The sequence below is a fragment of the Phodopus roborovskii genome, unplaced genomic scaffold, assembly GCF_943737965.1.
Source record: "Phodopus roborovskii unplaced genomic scaffold, PHOROB, whole genome shotgun sequence".
Lineage (NCBI taxonomy): Eukaryota > Metazoa > Chordata > Mammalia > Rodentia > Cricetidae > Phodopus > Phodopus roborovskii.
In genome coordinates this window covers 1,083,862-1,106,355 of record NW_026126618.1, presented here as the reverse complement: position 1 = coordinate 1,106,355, position 22,494 = coordinate 1,083,862, and the positions used below count along the sequence as shown (strand labels likewise).

Genomic DNA, 22,494 nt, shown 5'->3' with positions numbered 1-22,494 from the left:
TCCTCACAATTAATCCAGAGGAGATGCAAAGACGGGAGAGACTGGCTTTCAGTATTCCCAAGGAGCACTGGATGCTACATTGTTACTTGTCAGGAAGAGTCTTGATAGAAAACTCTCTCTGTTGATGATGAAGAAGCGGATTCTATTCAAGGACCCTAGCGTTCAGAGCCCGCAAGGGGCCAAACATGGTATTAGGAGGCAGAGCACAAGCCTTAGGTTTAACCCCCAACACCACAAACAGTACATGTTTAAACAAACAAATGTTCAGAAAACTGGCGAGGAAGAAATGGAAGCATGTTGAATTAGAAAATCAATCAAAGAACAAACTGTCAACCAGTAAATTGTGAGCCTGAGTAATTGACTGGAAAGTATAAAGTAAAAGTACAAATTGTTTGTTTATCTAATATTTCATTGTCATCTCTGGTTCCATAAGCAGAAGAAAACACGTTAGAAGAAAACTGAACTTGGTACTAGAACTAATTTTCAGCCCATGTTTTCTGCTGAAACCCCTTTCTGAAAATGTCACCTTGCATGAGACAGGATTGATAAGAAGCAACACAACAATATTGATTTCAAGACATGGTTCATAAAGGTATTTTAATGGAGTGTAAACTGTCACTGTGTAAGGTTTTCAACCTTGCTCTCGGTGTATTCCAACTGTGAAAATCAAATCTAGTAAAACCCACTTTCAAAATAGAACAATTAATAACTCAATGAAGATTTACTTATGTACATGTACATATACAATTACTCTTGAAATTGATTTGTATTCTCAAGCTTTGTGTTTAGAAAGAGAGCTAAGTGGACAGAATATAAATATTAGTAGAATTTAGACAAAGCCATCCTCAGCATCTATTATGTCCCTTATACATAATAATTTGCTCATTCATTGCAATGGTATCTGTTGAAAGATGTATGTATGTTAGATAAAATGCAAATGCCTTCCAAAATTTACATTTAAGTGTACTCCTTAGAAACTAAACGTTAATGTCAGGCATCTTAAGTCATCCGTGTTACTATGATTAAAGGTTCCAAACACTGAATGACTGACAAAGGTGAATCCATGTACATGCAGCTTCCTATTAGGCTAGGCTCATAGGATTTTGGTCAAGATCTAACATATAGAGGGCGTTCTTAAAAAAGAAAAAGGAATAAAGGCCATTTGAGAGATGTAAAAACCTATCCATGCCTTTATGGGTCTAGGAAGATGATTTGGTTAACTCTTTGAGAATTTCCTATAAGGTATTTAGAGCATATTCATCCCCAACTCATCCCCTCAACTCCTCCCAGATCGATTCCTACCTCCCTAAAGCCCCCTAATATCATGTACTCCTTTTTTTAAGTTTAATAATTCACTGATTACAATTTGGGCTACATATATTGTTATGGGTGTGGGGCTATTCACTGCAGTACGGCTGACTACTAGGAGCCACATTCTCAATAACCACTAGCTTGTCTCACCCATGAAGCCATCATCTGTAATAGAGCTCCTCATGAGAGATGGTTACTCATGTTGGTGATTTCCTGAGAGCACACATATATCAGAACTTAATACTTATGCATCTTAAATATGTGCTAATTATTATGTCAGTCATACCTCAATTTCTTTATTCTCCTCAAACTTTTTTTAAATCCACATGTCCACCCACCCTTCCATTTTATGAGTAGATCTTTGGGAAAGATGGTTTTTCATAAGCTGTGCCACTGGTCCAGTGCACAGGAGGTTTTGTTTCTAGAGGGAAGCTTCTGGGAAGGTCAGGAGAGTGCCTGGCAGATGATGATCTTTTTAGTAGTACATTAGTCTGCTTCTCCCAGAGCATGCCCTACCGCTCTTCTATTCCAAGCACTGTACTAGATACACACCACCATTTTTATTTTAGAAAACCCAATTCTCAAAAAGCCTCTACCCAGCAGCAGAAATAATAGACAAAATGAAAAAAAAAAAGCATCTTACAGAATGGGAGGACATAATTGCAAACCATGTTTCTGAGGAGGGATTGACAGCCAAAATATTTAATAAACATATTCAGCAGCAAAAAAACAAGCACATGACTTGATTTAAAAATGAGCAAAGGACTTTAAGAGATACCTTTACACAGAAAACACACAACTGCTCAACAGGTGTGTAAAAACCTGTTCAACATCATCAGTCTCAGAAAAATGCAGTCAAAATCCAGCCACCTGTTAGGTTAGCTCATACCTGTTAGGATAGCTCTTACCAAGCAGACAAGAATGGGTGTTGGTGGAGATAGAAGAAAAGGAAAGCCCTGAGTACTGCTGGTGGAAAAGTAAATGGTGTACTCACTATAGAAAACAATGTAGAGGCTTCTCAAGGTATTGCCGTATACTCCAGCGACCCTACTTTGGGATACAAAGGCAAGTAAGTGAGTATGTTGAGAAAAAAAAAACTATAAAAAGTGAGCCTGTATTCATTCAGCATATTCAGAACAGTCAAGATATGGAAACACTTTAAGTTTGAATGTACATAGTGGGTTGCATGTATAGAGTAGAAATGCATTCAAGCCATTGGAAAGCCTTATGACAACATGGATGAACTTGGAAGGCTTAGCCAAACACAGAAAAGACAAACACTCCATAATCACACTTACATATAGAATATAGAATAATCAGAACTAAGGAATCTTATGTACACTGTGGTGGTGGTGTATATATTATTTAATTTGACTACGGTAGTCAAGACACCGTGTGCACTTTATATAACCATGATATAGCCAATCTTGAGAAATTTAGTATTTTTAACACATAAAGCCCTGCTTTCTCCGCACTTGATCCCTATGCCCTTGGGTATAATGATTTTTTTCTAAGCTGTTGGTATCCAAACTAGTTTTACTCACTATTGAAAGCCTAGGCTGTGTTTTCCAGGAAGAATCACTCTGCCGTTACTAGTCTTGATCACTGAAGACTCAAGCTCAATGTTCATTGAAATGTGCTTTCTTGTTGCTTCAGGTCTCAACCGCTTGCTTACCAATGGCTCCTATGAAGCTGCCTTTCCCCTGCATGAGGTATTGTGTTTCCTTTTCTTACCTCCCTTCAATTTCATGTTACTAAAATTGGCTTCTAGGAATCCTCTTTAATTTGTTGATAAGGCATCCATTCAGAATGGATTCAACTTGTTTAGTAAGTAATTAGGGAGAGTCTACTTGAATCCCTCCATCTCTCCCTCAGCATCAATTACTTTCTATCTTTTTATGTAACTGAAAAAACACTTGAATCAAGAGTCACTCAGCATGAATCCAGAGAAACGACTTGAAGACGCTAAGCCATGCAATTAAAAAAGCATTGAAAGGAAGTACAGGGAGGGGAAATGTTCCTGAACTATATAGACTCGGCAATAAATACATTTATAGCTGTTCCTTGAAAGAATGAGAACAAAGTAGTTTGCAAAGTATTAGATAAACAAATGTAATGAATGGAAATTAATAACACTGTATCCATTATTGTAAGGTGTGGATGTGTTGCTGGTGTCTTTATTTGCTTAGTGCTAAATAGTACTTTAATAAATCATTTGGAATGACTTTCCTAAGTATAACTGTGATGGCCCTTATCTTGAATTTCCTAATGAATCTTGCGTTATTTAATCCAGGATCTGTCCCTGGGTTTATAGGAACATAGTCTTCATGATTATTGAGAAATTGTATTTCATAAATGGGGCTGGCTCTGACTGTGTCACTGTGTGTATATAGACAAACATCACAGCTCCTGCCCTCTTGCACCTGTCAGACCAGTGGGGTGAGGGGGGACTATTTACCAACATACTTTGAAGGGGACTCCAACTCTGTTTTCATGATAGGTTTCTCCAAAACATATACTGTTTTTGATATGTAAAGTTTCTTTTCTTGATTTTTAACACTAAGGGTATATCAAAGGTTGGGAAGAATTTTTAAAACCTTTTTTAAATTATTATTATTAAGAAAACTAGAAGCCATAATCTGCAGTCTTACTCACAATTTACCAGGAGACATTGATGGTTTGGCAAGCCAAAGCTTTGACACAGTGATTTTCTGGAGGCACAGGCTCCTGATTCTGACCATTAATATTCATCCAAAGCACCAAATGGTTTCTTATGGTTATTAGCTAGCATTGCAGAAGGGTTTTGGGACATTTACTAAACCTTATCGTGGGAGAATCAGGGGGCTAACTAGCCAGCCTTGGGCATGGCCTCTGAGACAGACTGTCCATTCCAACCATAGAAGAAGCACATTGAGGTGAATATTTTTAATTTCATGATGGATTAGCAAAGTGGGCCTCAGACTTTAAAACCCCCAAATGAGGAAGCAACTGAACCGAGCATGGGCTTCAGCCCACCTGATTCTCACAAGCACTTGCTGTTTTCCTTGCTGACATTGGCAGCAAGACAAATACAAAATAATGAATTAAAGAGGAAGTGTCTTCCTTTCATAGAGAACGAGCCCTTTCTGCTGCTGTCACCCCCTCTTACTACTGCTACCTTAAGACACAGGTGTCACTATCTGGTTCCTCCTGGCTTTGTATCACTCACCAGCAGTGGTGTTCTTATCCCAGGGAAGTTACAGAAGTAAAAACTCCATTAAAACCCATGGCGCAGTAAACCATCGACATCTCCTGTATGAGTGCTGGGCTTCCTGGGGTGTGTGGTATAAATACCAGCCTTTGGATCTCGTAAGGTGAGTTTTTAACTAACTGTACATGTAAACACTGCACTGACTGGTGAGGGCACACTGACTTCTTCTGGAGGAAACTTACTTGGGGAAGGCCCAGTCAGCTCTTGCTCCAACTCGGGTTTTTCCAGAGGGTAGTCTCTCAAGGGACATTAGCAGTTCTTGGTAAACCCACGCTCACTCTGTTGAGAATGATGCTCCCACCAGATGGATCTCAGAGAGGGGCCATGAAATGGATAGAAGAGGTAGTTTGGACCTCCCTCCAGACTCCATGAGGAGCAGGTCACCCTGTGAAGAGGTAACGCTGATTAAATTTATTAGTGATGGTCTAGAATATTACTTTCCACGGGTGACTGTCTCTGATCCCACAAGTGTTTCTCTAACCCTAAACTCTCTGATCACTGATATGAAATAACAAGAGGAAGTTCCACACATGACCCCTCCACCCTCCATGATAGGTCAGTCAGTACTGAGACAAAGGAAAAATGCATGGCCATGAATAGAAATTTGTGTTTAGACTTAGGCGATTTCCTAAAGATGCCTCACTGTACAAATATTTCAAAATCCAAAATCTACTTATGTGAAAGTTGAAACACTGCTGCTGGCAGGGTTTAAATGAGTCCACCAGACCCAAAATTAATGATAAATAGGTATTTATTAAGGAAGCACTTACACAGATAAGAGTAAATAACCACCACAGCCTTCCTGCTCCAGAAGATGTGGTTCCTGTCCTTCCAATGCTCTCTACAACCCAAGAGAGCTCAAGCCCCTCCTCTACCTTAGAATAAGTCAAACATTTGGGGCAACAATTGTTCAATTATTTGTACAAATAGGACATATGAGGTGCTCTCATACTGAGGTATCTTGATTAATTTATTTTAATATTTTGCTAATAATCTTTAAACGTAATTTTATTTTTTAGGTCAAAATTAATCAGCTGTTAGCTTATGATAATTGTGTATTTGTATTTTTGTAGTTGTTTTTCATTGTCTAGATATGCCCTAAATGTTACAACAGTATTGTACACTGCCATCACATTTATGTATTTACTTAAAGACTATTTCTTTCTTTCTTATTTTTTTTAAGCATCTGGCACCTTTTATTTTTATTTTTATTTTTATTTTCAGAAATATCGAGTGTGGGGGCCCTTGCTTCCTTTTATTTTTTCCCTTTCTATTTAAATTTGAAACAAGGTTGTTTTTACATGTCAATCCCAGCTCCCTCACACTCCCATCCTCCCCTGTCACCCCCCCCACCAAACCCCAGCTCAGCCTCCTTCTGCTCCCCAGGGAGGAAGGAGCCTTCCATGGGGAGTTAAAGACTATTTCTTAAGGTTGAATGGTAGCAATCCACAACCATGAGCTTCTCATTAAAACTCCTGGGCTGTGAGTAATTAGCTAAAACGAGTGAGGGAATTTGTAAGATTTGTAACAGTTCAGATGAATGGAAAGCTCAGTGTGGGTCAGCATGCACACAGAAGTGAGGTACAGTTGATGGCTGTTGGCGCTGACTTGGTCTTTGAGCAGAATGAATTGGGGAGCATCCTGTAGATGCTGCATTCCCTTTGAATCTGCATCTCTGAATCTGTACCGGCACATCCTCATCCCTCTCTTGCCACCTCTGCTGCCCTTGCTCATTCCCTTCCCCACTCTGACTCCTCCTAATCCATTCTGTATTCTCAGAATAAGCTAGTGTGTAACAATGTCCTTGTAATTCTGCTCCCCTGGTGTAAATGTGAGAGAAAGCTCATCTCAGAGCTCTGAGTTGACCAGATAACTGTTTCTTCTCTTGGCTTCCCTTTGCTCTTCTACTGGGAAAACCACTACTAAGTAACGTGTATTGAGCAAAGTGTTATCACCCTGAACTTCACACATCACTGTGGTTTCAAGGTCTTTGTGTCCCAAACAGGCGGTATTTTGGCGAGAAGATTGGACTGTATTTTGCCTGGTTGGGCTGGTACACAGGGATGCTCTTCCCCGCGGCCTTCATTGGGCTGTTTGTCTTCTTATACGGAGTCACCACTCTGGACCACTGCCAAGTCAGGTATGGGAAACTCACGGGTGAGCTTGCCTTTCCTCCATATTTAGAGATGGCAGTTTGCCCTTTGAGGTTGTCCTCAGCCTGGGCACAGGGCAGTTTTTCACTACTTGCTCAGTCTCTGGTGAAAAGTCAAAGGCTTCTCTAGGTCTCCTGTGTCCCTTGCCCTTACAGCATTGGTCTTTCGGTACCATAGAAGCAAAAGTGACAACTCCACACAGACATGCGAGCAACCATTTATCTGTGGAACAACTCACTCCCATTCAGTGGCTACAAGGTGTTCCCTACTGAGTTTTCCCATGTCTTAAAACTGGCACCTGCTGATGAAGAATAATAGTTAGCAATCCTGTTTCCATGAGTTCTCTATGTCGACAAGGAATCTCTCTGTTCCTAAGCCAAGAAGATCCTTCACCAATGACTAGTGTGTATTGAATGGTCAGTCCCTAGATGGTAATCAATCCCGTGGTGTCCTCACTGGAATATAGCTTCAGCTAATCATAGTTATCCTAGTGTGAGCTGGACCACAGTGATATTAAACAATAATGTTCCTTTTAAGAATGGGTGATTTTTTACTTCCTATGACATTTTTTATACTTGATTTTATCCAAGTATTAAAATCTTTAGTTATTCTTCCAACTTACTGATTTTTTTTCATGCACATAAAGATAAAGACGGGCTTTTGGGGTACTTCCCTATTTCCATAAATTTAGTATGAAATTGCCTCACATAGTGTAATGTTGTGTGAAGGGCTCCTTTGGTACAATTTGGTATATAACAAATGATTTTCTTCATGTATTTCCCTGAGTTTAACTTATTAATATGTAAATAAAGCTTATTTGTAAGTAAGGTAATAAGCCCTATAAATAAAGGTTACTTGTGTATAAGATTTATCACAATATTAAACCCTGCATGGGCTATTTACATTAATTTCAGAAAAGACTGTAAAGCTTCTGGGGACATAAAATGAGTACATTGGGTCTTTTTTGTCAGTTGGACACTCTAGCTATGTTTCAGAGGAAGAACTGGAACACACAAGGTGTCACCTAGAGGCATTCCTTCTCTGTTCTCTTTTTTAGTAAAGAAGTCTGCCAAGCGACAGATATCATCATGTGTCCTGTGTGTGACAAATACTGTCCGTTCATGAGGCTCTCTGACAGCTGCGTTTATGCCAAGGTAAGTGTAAACAGGCAGGATTGTGATGGGATAGAATTTAACATAAGCTTTCCTGCAGAACCCTGGTTATCTATAGTTCCTCTGTTACTTCCCACGTTGGGACCTCAGATTATGCTGTGCCATGGGAACATCAGCATTTGGCATCCCAGCGCAAATACCCTTTTGGGTGTGTCTAAAAGATGTGTCTCCAGGCACCAGTGCAAGATGCTGCATCGTGGCCTGGTGCAAGGAACACAGCTGATTACCTGTGGGCCAATGGCACAGACCTCTCGTGATGTACACTCTGAGCATCAGTGTGTTTTGTGTTATTCTGTTCTTTGTAATCCGGTGAATTTCATTTTTACACATGATCTTTGACAGGGGTAGGCAGCACATTGCATGTGTAGTCAGGAAGTGTGGGAGGACGACTCTGGGTTTAGCCAGCTTCCTCCTGTTTGCACATTCCAAGAGCCAAGCCCAGGGAATGGTGCAGCCCACTTTCAGGATGGAGCTTTCCGCGTTAGTTAACCTGATGAAAATAATCAATCCCTCACGAGCGTGGCCAGAGGCCTGACTTCTAAGTGACTTCCAGGTCCTGTCAAGTTGAGAACGGGTTTTACCCCTCATAGATGCACAGGTGTTACCAGACTGTTAAAGAGATCTGTGGCAGAGAAAATGGCTGAGGATCCTATCCTAGATAACCCATGACTGACCAGGGACCCAGACATCCATGAGTCATTCTTGGAGATCTCTGCTGCAAGCAGGTTCTGATTTTGACTCTACTGACTACCACTTGTTTGTCAAGAGCGAGTTACTTAAGCTCTGTGATCCAGAGATTTTTCCAGCTACAGAATGAGCATACACAACAGTAAGATCTCAGTACATGACAGTTGTGGTATTTAGCTTCTTTTATCATTATTATAAATAATCAAATCCAACCCAGCTACCTGCTCATTGACCGTGCATAGGTATGGCCTTTCTGGGACTAAGCCTGTCATTCTTAAACACAGTAAATACCAGTCCTCTCTTCATGACATCCTGATAGCTGAAGAGTGCTTTGGAAAATGCTCAGGACATGACACTGTGATTTCTGTCATGCCCCCTACTCATGGCTTGTCTTTAACAAAATATTAGATACATTCATTAAATTACTACAGTATTTTTTTTAACTTCAGGGCAGCATCATAATTGCAAACAAAAGCTAGAGTTCAGGTCGATGTAGTTTTTCTTAAGATCCGCTTCCTATGTTTGCCTAGATTCCAGATATAAAAGGGGTTGGCAGGTTTTATCAGACATCTGTGCTTACAGCAGCCTGGATCTGTCTAATTACTCTGTTGGCTTTGCACTGTTTTGTTCACTTGGGACAAGGGAACACTTGATAGGCAGCCCACAGCCTGCCCATCCATAATGGCTTCAGCACTGCAGGTGGCGAGTCCTGTGGGTAGAGCCTAAGTGTGGCAGTCAGCTTCCTCTGAAACAATCCAGGCTCGAAGTATATGTCACAAGGGACCAGAAACACACACAGTTCCTCTCCCTGTCTTTAGAGGGCATGTAGACAGAGGCTGTAAGAATAGACTAAGCAGAGCAACCTTGGGAACGTATAGTTAAGAAATCAGGGACTTTGTCAGTAATGCAATTTTACTGAACAGTCATGAGATGTATGTTTTAAAAGTCTGCTTTTGGGAACCATCAAATTGTTATGGTTTGGTCTGTGTGTGTGTGTGTGTGTGTGTGTGTGTGTGTGTGTGTGTGTGTGTGTGTGTTCCTTGTAAAAAGAATTTCTAATGTGAAGAGTTGCTTGGGAGAAGTTCCCTTCCTAGGAAATCCTTAGTAATTCCTTCCATTAACCATCGTGAATAGTTCAGAGTGCTCAAATTTCATAGGAGATTCTGTTGGCAGTAATTCTACCAGAAATCTAGAATATGTTAGGTTATTTCCATAATTGCTAGGTAGCATGTGTTATTTCCAACCTGCATGTCAATTTCAAGGCAGGTGTGATTGTCACCATTTTACTCAGAAAACTAAAACCTCCCAATCCTTACTCATAGGACAGCAAACCGGATAAATGTGGCTCTCTATTTACAGACCACATAGCCTTGCTTTACCACCAGGCCCTACTGAGCTGTAAGATGTTTAGACTGTGAATTGTGTGTTTGGTCTTCCCTACAAACTTTAGACTAAAGTCAAAGGTGGCAGAATCAGGTTCCAAAGGCTTCCTTAAGAAGCATGTGTTAGAAATGTCAGCAATGAGTTTGTGGGTCTTAGAGAGAAAGAGAGTAGATCCATCCCAGTCAGCAGCTGCTGTGCTTATCACCAGATAGAACTTTACCCTCATCCTTGGCAAGCACGGGAGTCTGAAATCTATTGCCAAGTGGTTTAAGTAGGAAAACACTGTCCAGCTTATTATTTTCTGCAAAGAAGAAAATATTGACCAAAAAAAATCACAAAGTAGTTCCTAGCCTAGAACTGGCACCCTCCAAAACCCCAGTGTTTCTCCAGGACACGTGTGTACACTTCTGCAGACAGGTTCACTTCCTGTGATGGGGAGGTGGCTGAGCCTCCAGGCTTCTGTCTCCCTTCCTTTCTCTTTAAGAATCCTTCTTTTTATGCTTATTTTAAATTCTTGGTCTTTGGACTGGGGATAAAACTCAGTGGTAGTGCATTTGCCTAGCAGGTATGAGGCTGTGGGGTTCATTCCCACCTTTAAAACATTGCTGTATATATATATTTTTTTTATTCTGTTGTTCTAGAGTCTATGCTCCTTCACAAAGTGTCTGTTGGACTGGGAAGATAGTTGAGCAGGAGAAGCATTTGCCATGCAATGTGAAGACAGGGCCTAAGATCCTCTAGCACCCAAGTAGATTTCCTCCCTGTAAACCCAGCATGGCAGAGGCAGAGACTGGGGGCCCCTTAGCAAGCAAGCTACATTAGCTGAGTCAGCAAGGCTCTGGGCTTGACTGAGGTGGAGAACAATCAAAGAAAATACCTGGAATTCATCTTAGGCCTTTCCATATACATGCACACATGTAAATGCACACTTATACACATGCCCATATATGCACATGCCCCCCCCCACAGATCAGTTTGAGACCATTGCTCATCTCCTTGGAACATCTAGAGGTCTATATTCATATGTTTTAGTAGTATATGGAGTTTATTCTCTGGCTTTTCTTTGATGGTACTTGGCTGAGGGAGCCATCAAGATGAGCTAGACTTCCACTTTGCTAGGAATCAGAAGTTCCCATTTTCTCAGCTATTCTGATTCACGCTGATGACCACAGGAGAAAACTGTCCCTTCCAATGTTTATATCCTGTCCCAAGGAAGTGCTCTGCTGGGTCCTACTACCCATGTACTCCTTGGAAACAGCATGAGAGACATCTGTGGTGTGGGTGGGAATGATCTAGGCAGCCCACATTGACAGCCACAAGTCAACTGAGAACCTGCCCTCTTGTTACGAGCTACTGCGTTCACCAAATAGGGAGCAGGAACCCACCACGGACCACTAGTGCTGCTGAGTTTATGTGATACTGGGTGGGGGATTCCAGCACAAAATTCCATCTGGAATGCAAAAGGACTGGGATTTACACACTTGTGTCACATTTAGTGTTTGAGTGCTTTCATTCAAAGAACAAGAGAGCATAAACGTTTGGAATAATACAAAATACTTGACACTATGACATGGCAAGAAAACACCTGTTTAAGCTTGACGTATTCCCCAAGGACACTAAAGTATGCTGTTTTGTGAACCTGACAGTCATCAGTTTGCCCTGGACTTTGGAGTAATTTAGAATGGGGGTGGAAATGAACGTGACTGTTTCGCAGTAAGAATGGAACTTTAGATCACATTCTGATGAAAAGGTATTGCCAACTGTCTTGGTGTTATAGGAAATGGGCAAGTACAGCAATTGCCTCAGGTTTTAATGAATGTGAGAGTGAATTTGATCATGGTTCTTGTCTCTTGTTTTTAGAATGCTGAAATGTAAAGTAACCCACAAAACATTTGCTTGAAACAATAGGAGCAAAATAGCGATCTAAAATTTATTCTGAAATAAATGAGACATTAGAAACAGTGTTTGGGGAATTAAGAGCCTGTAAAACAACAACAAAATACCTGCCTAACCCTAAATATAGTTGCATACATATCTATATAGACATATAAGAGTTTTTAAAGCACACAAAATGGAAATTCTTAGAAGCACTATTGGAGCTGCTGGCAAGTGTTCAAAAGCATGAGTATGATGTAAGGGGACAAACCCTTTCCTCCACATCTGAACTTCACAGTCAGAAGACACCCACCCCTTCATACTCATCATCAAGGGGAATATTCCCCAACAACCCTTACAAAACTCACTGTGTCACCATAACTGTTAAAAATAGCAGTTAAAGTGCTGATCATGAGAAACTAGCTGAATGGATTCTGTTATTCCCAGGTCACCCACCTATTTGACAATGGAGCCACTGTGTTCTTTGCTGTGTTCATGGCCGTCTGGGGTAAGTGGACAATAGCCACAAGTGTGAGTTGCCCTGTGGCGTGTTCCTTTAGAGCCTCACTCTGGATGTCAGTGGAAGAAGCTCGAGTAAATTCAGTTGAGTTTCCTGTTGGCAACAAACAGGTCACTAATTTATTACTTTGTTTGCTTTGAAAGTGGTCATATACAGGGGAACTGTGTCTGATGGTTTCCTTTAAGATCTGGGACTGCTTCATCAGTGATAACATACAGAGCAAATAAGTTTGACGGTTTCCTTTAAGATCTTGGACAGCTTCATCAGTTTCCTTGAACTCATCCACCATCTCTGTCTCTCATAGCCCTTCTGTGGCTGATAGCTATCAAAGATGTTGGCATCCATACCCTATCTATAAATAGTCTTGTTCCTGAAGGAGTTCTGCATTCCCTGGTGGGATATGTAACAATCTCTCACTATTTCATAACCCTTAATCCTCGGTGTATTTAAATCCCTTACAAATGGGCAGAGGATGCAGAGGAGGAAGAACAACTCAACCAATGACTTCATAGAACATTTAAGTGTCATGATCAGAAAGCACTTAAGCTTTGCCATTGTGACAAATGGCATGACTCTGGAAAATAAATTTATTTATTAAGTCAGTGGTACTCAACTTTTTCTGGTCCCAACCATATATAAAATGGAAATAGCTACCAGCATACTGGCGGATATTAGAAGAGTGTGCTCATAACCAGCGATAGAGCTGCCATAAGCAGCCTCACCCACCTAGCATCCCCAAAGCTAGCTCTTCCTTGAACACTTGTCTACTATGTAGTGAGGTATGATTATATAAAATCAACAGCCTCCCGGTGTCATTCAAGAAGAATTAAATACAAACCTCTATTTCCCCTTCAACATTTCTCCAATTTCAGATACCCATTGATAGATCTTTTGAGTGAGATATGTTTTATCCTCCCACAGCTTATTAAGGTTATTAAGAAGTGAAGTTTTTGTACAGTGCCCTTTGTTTGAAAGGCAGAGTTTGTCACCTCTTCGCCAATTATGCTATTGTAAAAGAGATTGCATTTTTTTCAAGATGTCTAGTCCTGTGAATAATAAATAAGTTTTATCAATGGTTCCTTTGCCCAGCTTGAGTGGTTGCTGGCAGAGCATGGAGATTTACATGCAATATGCATCTAATAGATTTCCTATAAGACATTTCTGGCACAGAAGAACATATTGTAGGGTGTCTTTAGGCAAAGCCAACCTTGGATAATTGGATAATTACCCTCAAAATTGCTTCATGTCAATTGACAACGTATTGTTTAAGTCCTGTGTTATTCCCAGAAATGTGCTAGTTTGAGAGCAAGAATTTGTCATCTCAAGTATTCCTTTGCAGAAAAGCATGTGCCTGGTGTCTGGTGATCTAAGATAACCAGAAATAACAACAGTTACACCGGTGGTATACGGTTATCGCTACACACTGTCATAGCCATTGCACATATCTTATGTCATTTAATTCCCACCGCAACCTTCAAGAAAGCTACTATCACTTTGCTTATGTAATAGCCAAGGAAACTGAAGTACAAACCAACATAAAGCAAAGCTGACAATTAACATGAGCAGTCATAGCTCCCCGGCTTTGGAAAAGTCGTGGGTGTTGTTTACAATCAGTTGCTTTGGCTGTGGAGATCCCAGCCTTCAGATAACTAACTGTCATGTTCATTCCGAACCTCGTTTGTGCTGCTTTGGGATGGTGATATTTTGTAAAGGCACATTAGTTCTAAATGGAGCTCAGTCTAACCCTTTCAGGACCATATCCTAGGACTGACATGTTACGGCGCTTAAGAATACAAATGCCCTTGATTTTCAGAATAATTGCTAAGACACGAGCTGACGAGAGCAGGGTGATTAGCTAGACCTCTGGGTGGATGTGCTGTTCACTGCATTTGCTTTGTGTTCACCGGCTGAAAACGATAAAACTCCAGCGAGTAGCCCCGCCCCAGGTGTGATAGTTTTGCTCATGTTCCCACACGTATGGCAGCAGGGCTCCATGAAGATCTTCAAATTACACCATGAACCCAGGACTCTGAACTAAAGGTATAATGTGGCTTCTTCCTCTCTGCTCTTTTTTTTTTTTATTTTTCCACAAGGAGTAAAGGGACAGGATAATTGTAGGCTAAATTAGCTTCTCTCCCTAGAGATAAAAGAAGGGAAGTGGATGCTGCTGGCAGAGACCTATCAGGAAGTAAATTAGCTACCTCTGATCTTCATTGCTAAGTACTCTTTTGTTCCTTAATTTTTTTTTTTTTACTTTCAATGTTGTTTTTTTAAATTACCCCCAGCAAACAAACAATGAGATGCAATAAGTCCTCCAGTCAAAATGACAACATAGTGGATATTTTGTGCAAATTGAATGATTTTGTACACTTTTGTAAGGAATTAGCAAAGGAAGTCTGCCACTTGTTAAATTTATGTTATCATGATTGGTCCTTTGTTTCTGGAGACTGTCTAATTTAAACTTCTTTAATCTTATCTGCACCTGCAGCAAAAACAATATTGTCATATAATTAATAAAACCATCACAGTAAAATTAATAAGTTAAAATAGTATTGTATAGTCAAAAAAGAAGAGGCATGTAATTACAAAACATCCACTGTGTGTGGATGTGTGTACATGTGACAATTCATCACTTTCTCATAAATGGTCAGAATAAATCACTGTTTCCATTTCATAACTGAAAGGACTCAGAGGCCCAGGGAAGAAGCTATTCAGTTTACTCACAATTATGCAGTAGCTAGAAGAAATGGAGTCTGGAGTTTCAGCCAGATACGGTCTGTCCTATTCTAGAACAGTTTTCAGGTCTCCCCTATAGGCAACATCAATTAATATCTTTGGTTAACAACAGACTGTGCATTCCTTGTCACTGGACACTGGTTGCTATTGGCTGAAACAGCATCTGGAGAGTGATTAACTAATATCTACTCCCCCAACAAAGGGAACTGATGACAGACAAAAGTTCAAATACCGCCAAAGTCCCGTGTAGTGAGTTGATGAGTTTTATTGGGGTCCTTACTTAAATGCAGCTAAGGCATTTCTTAAAGGAACAGAAAGGACACAGATCTGCATCACCAGAGCCCACCCCAGCATGGTGACAGCTCACAAAGCTGGGAACCTGGAGCACACTGTACTACCTGAAGGTGGCTGAACAGGTTACCCAGAGTCCTTTGCAGGTCGTTCAGGTGATCTGAGCTTTTAATGGGCACTTCAGCTGTTCTGTTTCCTCCAGGCATCTTGGCTAGCCTAAGAGTCTTCCGGGAAACTTGGACTGTCTATAGTGTCTGTCGTTGGTAATGTTTAGGGTAGGAGAGGCCTAGGGAATCTGGTCAGTTTCAGGGACTTCCTGAAGCTATTCTTTCTTTACTTCCTGAACTTCCCTGTAGAGTGATTCTCAATCTGTGGGCTGTGACCCCTTTGAGGTAGAAAGATCCCTTCACAGGGGTCATCTAAGACCACCTGAAGCACACATATTTATATTGTGCTCATCACAGTTGCAAACTGTTATGCTATGAAGTAGCAATGAAAATAATTTAATGGTTGAGCATCATCACAACATGAGAGACTGTATTAAAGGGTAGCAGCCTTAAACGTTGAGAACCACTGCTGTAAGATTGTTTCACCTTCCTGTAAACATGCTCTGTCTTAATGAGCTTCCTTCCAAGATAAAGGAAATCACAAAGAAAGGCAAATAAAGAATGGTAACATCTCTAGAGAGTCCCAGCACATTGTGAGTTTTTACAGTACAGGTTACAGTGCAACAAATTATACAAATAAAGTGTGAGTGTAACTACATAAACACTAATGTAGAATGGAAGAAATTGAAGAACAACATCCATTTTGCTGTGAGTCCTGGAACCATGAGAGCTTTTCACACAACAGAATCCAGTAATTTCCCATGGGCAATTTGCCAGAGTATGTCAACTATGTGTAATGTTGTCATCGTCAGCATACTGGTGGCATGAAACTTTCTAATCCTGCAGAAGTCTGCTCCTAGTTTGACAGCCACTGCATGGGCAACCTCACACTTGCTTCCCAGTACACTGGACCACACCACATTACATCCAAAGAGAAGCAACACACAGGCATTTGGTGCCTGGCTTCTTTCACTGCACTTAATGCTATTAAGATTCGTTTCTGTTCTGGCGTAGGTCAGTAGTTTGTCCCTTTATAATTCAGGGTAGTATCTATCCCGTCACCTGACTACACCACAGTTGGTTTGTACGCTACCCAATTAATAGGCACTTGTGCCAGTTCGGGTTTTATCTATCATGAACATATGAATTGCTGGCTTTCTAATTGTTTTTATGCTTTCATAAGAAGTCTTTTCATCCATATTTTCTTGGACAAATAATTACAGGTGGCATGACGGGATCACATGATAAGCAAATATCTAACTTCATACATAGTTGTTTTCCAGAATTGTCATCATGTCAGCATTCCACGAAAGTTGCCAGTCATGACACATGCTCACAGACACTGGGAATTATCAGTCTTGATAATGACAGTCATTTTCAGGAGTGTGCACAGCCAGCAATTTGTAGCTTTGATTTGCCTTCCCCTAGTGAGTAGGCTGTTGAGCATCTGCATAGTTTCCGATGTGAAGTGTTTGGTCACGTTGATTGCTCATCTGTTACTGGGCCATTTGTCTTCTTTCTGATATGTGAGTTATTTACGTGTGCTCAGACAGTGCGTTTTGTTTGCAAATATTTCTGTTTCACATTTGCATTTTTAATATAATCCTTGTATTAATTCTTTGACACTTTCATACATGTATGCACTGTATTTTAATAATATTCATCCCATTTCTCCCTTTAACTCCTCTCAGATCCACTCACTGCCACAACCCTCCTCTCAATTTCATGGCTTCTTTTTGGCTCTCATTTTGATTAAAATAATATATTATTATATAATATTATATCATTACCCCTCCTCCTCCCAAGTCCTTCCATATATCCCTTTACTCTCCACTCAAATTCAGAACCTCTTCTCTTTGCTTTAATATATATATATGTGTATGTGTGTGTGTGTGTGTGTGTGTATAATGTGTTATAATTATTGCTTATGTAGACACAAAGAGATATATAAATACAACCTGCTGATTTCAGTGTTGCATATATATTTCCTTTAAGGGCTGATCACTTGATATTGGATAACCAGTTAAAGAGCCCACCCCTGGGGAAGGCTGTTTGTTCCTCTTTCAGCAAGTTGTTAATTGCCTGTAGCTCTTGGTCAAGGGATGGGGCCATATGAGATTCCCCTCTTCTACTTTAGTGTGTGCATTGGTAGGTCATTGCTCAGGCCTTGCTTAGGCTGACATATTGTTGAGGTTTCATGTGTGTAGCTTCTCTGTCATTTCTAGGAGACATGGTCTCACAGCAGACTCGCTGGTCCCTTGACAATCTTTCTGGCCCTTCTTTCATAATGTTCCCTAAGCCTTAAGTGTGGGGATTTTTATCAGTTGAGACTGTGAATGGAATTAACAATTGAACAATTTGATTGAGCAATTGAATCAGTTGTTCACTGCATTTTGACCAGTTATAGGTCATCTGTAATAGTTTCCCACTGCTACAAAGAGGGGATCCTTTGATTAGGAGTGAGATCTACATTTACACTTGAAGATTTAAAGGTAGAGACCACAGGTAAGAGAAACTATGCAGTGTTTGTCTTCCTAATTCTGGGTTACCTTACACATATACAATTTGTACTAATTCTATTCATTTACTGAATTTTTATTTAATTTTTCTCTACTGCTAAAGAGTAGAGTATTCTATTATATATATGTACCACATTTTCAGTACTCATCCATGAGTTCAATGGCATCTAGATTATTCACATTTCCTAGCTATTATGAGTAGAGTACCTACGAACACAGTTGAGTAAGTATTTGTGTGGTAGGCATCAAGTCCTTTGGACATTTGCCTGTAAGTGCTCTAGCTGGGTCATCATATAATAGATTTATTCTTAGCTTTTTAAGAATTCTTGGGTCTGGAGAGATGACTAGGTGCTTAAAGAGCACTGGCTTCTCTTCCAGAGGTCCTGAGTTCTATTTCCAGCAACTATATGGTGTCTCACAAACATTTATAGTGGGACTGGATGCCTTCTTCTGACATAAAGTTGTACATACAGATAGAGCATTCATCTTCATAAAATAAAGAATTCTCCACACTGATTTACAGAATTGCTGCACCAATTTGCATTCCCACCAAAAGTGAGTGAGTGCCCCCCACACACAACTTTTACTGCTCATTATTTGGTTGATCTTAGCCATTGTGACTAGGATAAGATGAAATCTCAAAGGTGTTTTCACTTGCACTTTCCAATTTGTTAAGAATGATGAGGACTTTTGAGATATTTCTTAGCTGTTTCTATTTCTTCTTTTGATAACTCTCTGACCATTAAGTCCAATTTGTGATGCCCATATACACTTTCAGGTGTGGTGTTATTCACCTTTAAGGCCATGCCCTTAAAGGAAACAGACTCTTACTCAGAACCCATCAGCCATCAGTAGTTCCTCAGTTAGGGGTGGTGTTGTTAGGACACTTCCCCTGTTGACCAGCTTGATCTTGTGTAGATCTTGTATAGGCAACCATAGGGTCCATGAGTTCATGGGTGCAATGGTCCTATTGTGTCCAGAAGACAATCTTTTGCTCAAGTCCTCCTACTAATGTGGCCCTTTCTGGCTAGTACCGGCCTCACTTCGCTGTCCTTCCCCCTAACGTATTTTGGTTCTCTTTCCTAAACAGTGTCTGGGTGACTCTAAGCAATGAACTGATGGAGTACTTTATTCATCTTTCTCTCAGTTACCACAGTTCTTCGGTGTCTTTTATTCATGTGGATAATGGTTATTTTATTATATTTTAGTAGTTAAGCCCTCAAGCATGAAGGGAAGGTCCCCAGACCACTGCAGTTTGGTCCCTTTTTATATAGAGGAAGCATACCCTTAACGGGCCCCATAAAACTGTAGTCCCTAGACAAAAACTACAATGCCTGCAGAATTCCCTCAGACACCAGCTCAGAAATGGTGTCAGAATTCCCAAAGATAATGTGACTAGGACAGACCATACTCTCTCCCAGACTTTTCCAATGTCAATGTATAATATAGAATGTGAAAAAAATATTTGGGACAGAGAATATTTTAAAATAACTCTCCAGAATCGCTCTGTCAGGATACCTGTGAAATCAAAGCTGTTATCATGTCTCATTTAAGCATGGAAATCACTACACCTAGCAAATTATTCAGTACGTGGAATTAATGGAGTCAATGATTGTTAAGTGAATGGAAAGGAGGGGGCTGTTTCTTGAGAACTGTTTCTTTCAGCTTGATTAATCAGCAGTGTTTGCTCCAATTACATAGGACACCCCTAGACACTGGATTTCCATCTGGATATTTTTAAAGTATTTTGTGGTTGGCCAGACTTAACAAATCAGCTTCTTGGCCTTTTACCTCCTATGAGTTGCAAATCTCCCATCCTGCATGTAAATTCATGTGCTAATCAAAGGTCCTGACACCAATGTTTAGCTTTGATCTTATTAAAATATGTCTTCATCCTGTCCAAAATTAACTCATTATCACAGTATCTCATAAAGGTCTCAGCTTCTTATTTACATGATTACACTGGCCTCTTTGGGGCCTTGTAAATTAGTAAACTACAAAAACATGCTACATGTTCTTTAATATTTAATGCTGTTATTTTGATATGGTTTATATGAAGATTTTTTTCTCTTGAAAAATGTGGGGCTTTTTCTGCTACATGGCCAATGAGAACTGAGGAATGTCTATTGTCTTAGCTGGCCACAGACCTCAGTTTTTTCCAATCCCCAACTCCCTAGTGAGTGACTTTTTCTTTCTCTGTTGCCTTCCTGGCTTTGAGTTTATAATTCTTAGTTAAGTGCTTTTTTTGTATGTATGGATTTTACATGTGAAGCTGTCAGGAACTGGCCTCATTTCTCTGTTTCTTATGTTTTGGGAGAAGCATATTACTCTAGTTCCCCACATCTTACCCAAACAAACATTATTAGAGGGTTACAAAGGACTGATAAAAATTAAATCTGTTGGTATCACTATTTTCATTTTTTAAAAGAAATGAGTATTGGTAGGAAAGTGGTTATATATGTGAAGTAATTCATTCTACATTTCCTAGAAAGTAAGATGATGATGATGTCTTGGAGAACAAACCCAGAATCGTATACTTGCAAAACAAAAACTTCACCAACAAAGCTGTGCTCCAAATCCAACAAGAAATCATCTTACCTAGGTTTCTGAAGATGATTTGAGTCATGATATTGGAGCAGCCAATCAGCATCAAATGCTTGGAGTCAGCAGATTGTGAGCAGCCAATGCAGCATCAGATGCTTTGAGTCAGTAGATTGTGAGCAGCCAGTCAGCATCAGATTTTTTGAGTCAGCAGATTATGAGCAGCCAATGCAGCATCAGATGCTTTGAGTCAGCAGATTGGGAGCAGCCAATCAGCATCAGATGCTTTGAGTCAGCAGATTGGGAGCAGCCAGTCAGCATTATATACTTTCAGCTCCGCTACCATTCTGAAATAAAACTCACCCATTCCTTTTCATGCATACCAACCATTTTATGTATCCCTTATTCTTATTTTTATTCATAGAAATGGAACACAAGTTTTTGGCGATCAGCAGGGGAGATAGACCATAAGATCTTTAAGTCTCTTAATTTTTGAAATATAATGGGAAGGTCTTTACAGCTATTTTCAGATAGCATAATTCTTCTCTTGTGGTTCCAGAACAGACATTTTAAAGATGAAGTGTCAAATTAGGCCTTTCAAAATCAATTTTATTATCAGTAAGCAAAGTGTGGGTTTTCCTAGGCCCTCTGAAGATTACAGATCTGCATGAAGGATACAAATACATGCCAGGTTCTCCAATAGAACCTATAACCCTGGAACATAGCCCCTTCACATTTATAACTATTTCAACACAGTACCCCAAAATAATTGGAAAACGAGACTTCCTTTTCCTTTTAGGCTCTTGTCATTTCAATAGAAGTTTAAATTAAAGTGTAACCTAGTAATTAAAACACAGATGACAAATCAGGACCAAATTCCAGCGCTCTGATTTCCTACCTGTGGGATAATTGGGGAGTACAGCATGGAAATTAAGAGACCACCTAAGGGGAGAGTTTTTCTGCCTAGGTAAGATGGGGCAGCCACTCAGTGGCTTCGTTCTTCCTGTTTGCAGAATGTAACCACTGGCTGTACTTTCCAGAAAGAAATCCAGGTCCATTTTCATCCACAAACCCCAGCAGGCAGTCCTTATTTCCATTCAGATGAATGGCTAGGTCCCTTCTGTCATATGGTTCCATCTTCTCCCTTCATTCCAGAAAAATGAAACGCAACAAAAGAGGGATCCTGGGGAAGCTATTCCTTTCTAAGTCTTAAATCCCCCATGAAGCCTGTTAGTTATGGTCATGTGGATTATGGCCATGTCTAATTTCAGTAAATTAATGTAATAAATGGCTTTGGTAGAAATTGTAACAGCCTGATGCAAATTTATTTGGCAGTGACTGTTCTACTTCAGAAAATAATAAGTGCAGTGTATATTCTCACTGTTAGGTGTCCCTTATGAGCTCTTTATATCAATCTTCTCAGATCTATGTGATTTTAAGCTAAAAAAGTGTTCTGGCCCAATAGTACCTTGGCTGTAATTTGTTTAGTTTTGTGTATTTTCTTCCTATTTTAACTACCTCTGGTCAGCCATGATCCACTAATATTAAATAGGAAAATTCCAGAAATAAGCTATGTTTTCCATTGTACACTAATCTACACAATGGAGTCTTACAAAGCCCACCTCCATCTTTCTAGGACATGGATTGTTTCAATTCATCCAGGGTATCCACACTGTCTATGTGCTACCCATCCCCTGGTTACTCTGAGAAGCCATTCCAGTTACCAGTTTGAGTGTCACAGTATGACAGGGCTGGTGTTGAAGTCCTACAAATGGTCTTAATAATGGACCCAAAGTCCAAGAATAACAACGTTGTTTATGTGTATGTGCCAGAGAGGTGTTGTAAAATGCTTCCTGAAGTAAAAGCATGGATATTGTCTACTTAATAAGAAAGAAACAGTGAATGTTGGGATCGCTAATATCTGCAAGGCCACATAGTAAACAGCATAG

At 40.1% G+C, this 22,494-nt stretch overlaps 1 protein-coding gene across 4 annotated transcripts in view; it reads left to right on the top strand.

Moving 5' to 3' along the window:
- The window catches only part of Ano4 (anoctamin 4), a 323,121-nt gene that overhangs the window by 261,502 nt on the left and 39,125 nt on the right, over positions 1 to 22,494 (top strand). For all 4 annotated transcript variants that reach the window (XM_051206302.1, XM_051206301.1, XM_051206304.1 and 1 more), the window contains 5 exons: positions 2,968 to 3,023; positions 4,543 to 4,664; positions 6,567 to 6,701; positions 7,772 to 7,868; positions 12,279 to 12,339. In XM_051206302.1, coding sequence (XP_051062259.1) covers positions 2,968 to 3,023; positions 4,543 to 4,664; positions 6,567 to 6,701; positions 7,772 to 7,868; positions 12,279 to 12,339 — 471 coding nt within the window. The remainder of the gene's footprint in view (positions 1 to 2,967; positions 3,024 to 4,542; positions 4,665 to 6,566; positions 6,702 to 7,771; positions 7,869 to 12,278; positions 12,340 to 22,494) is intronic.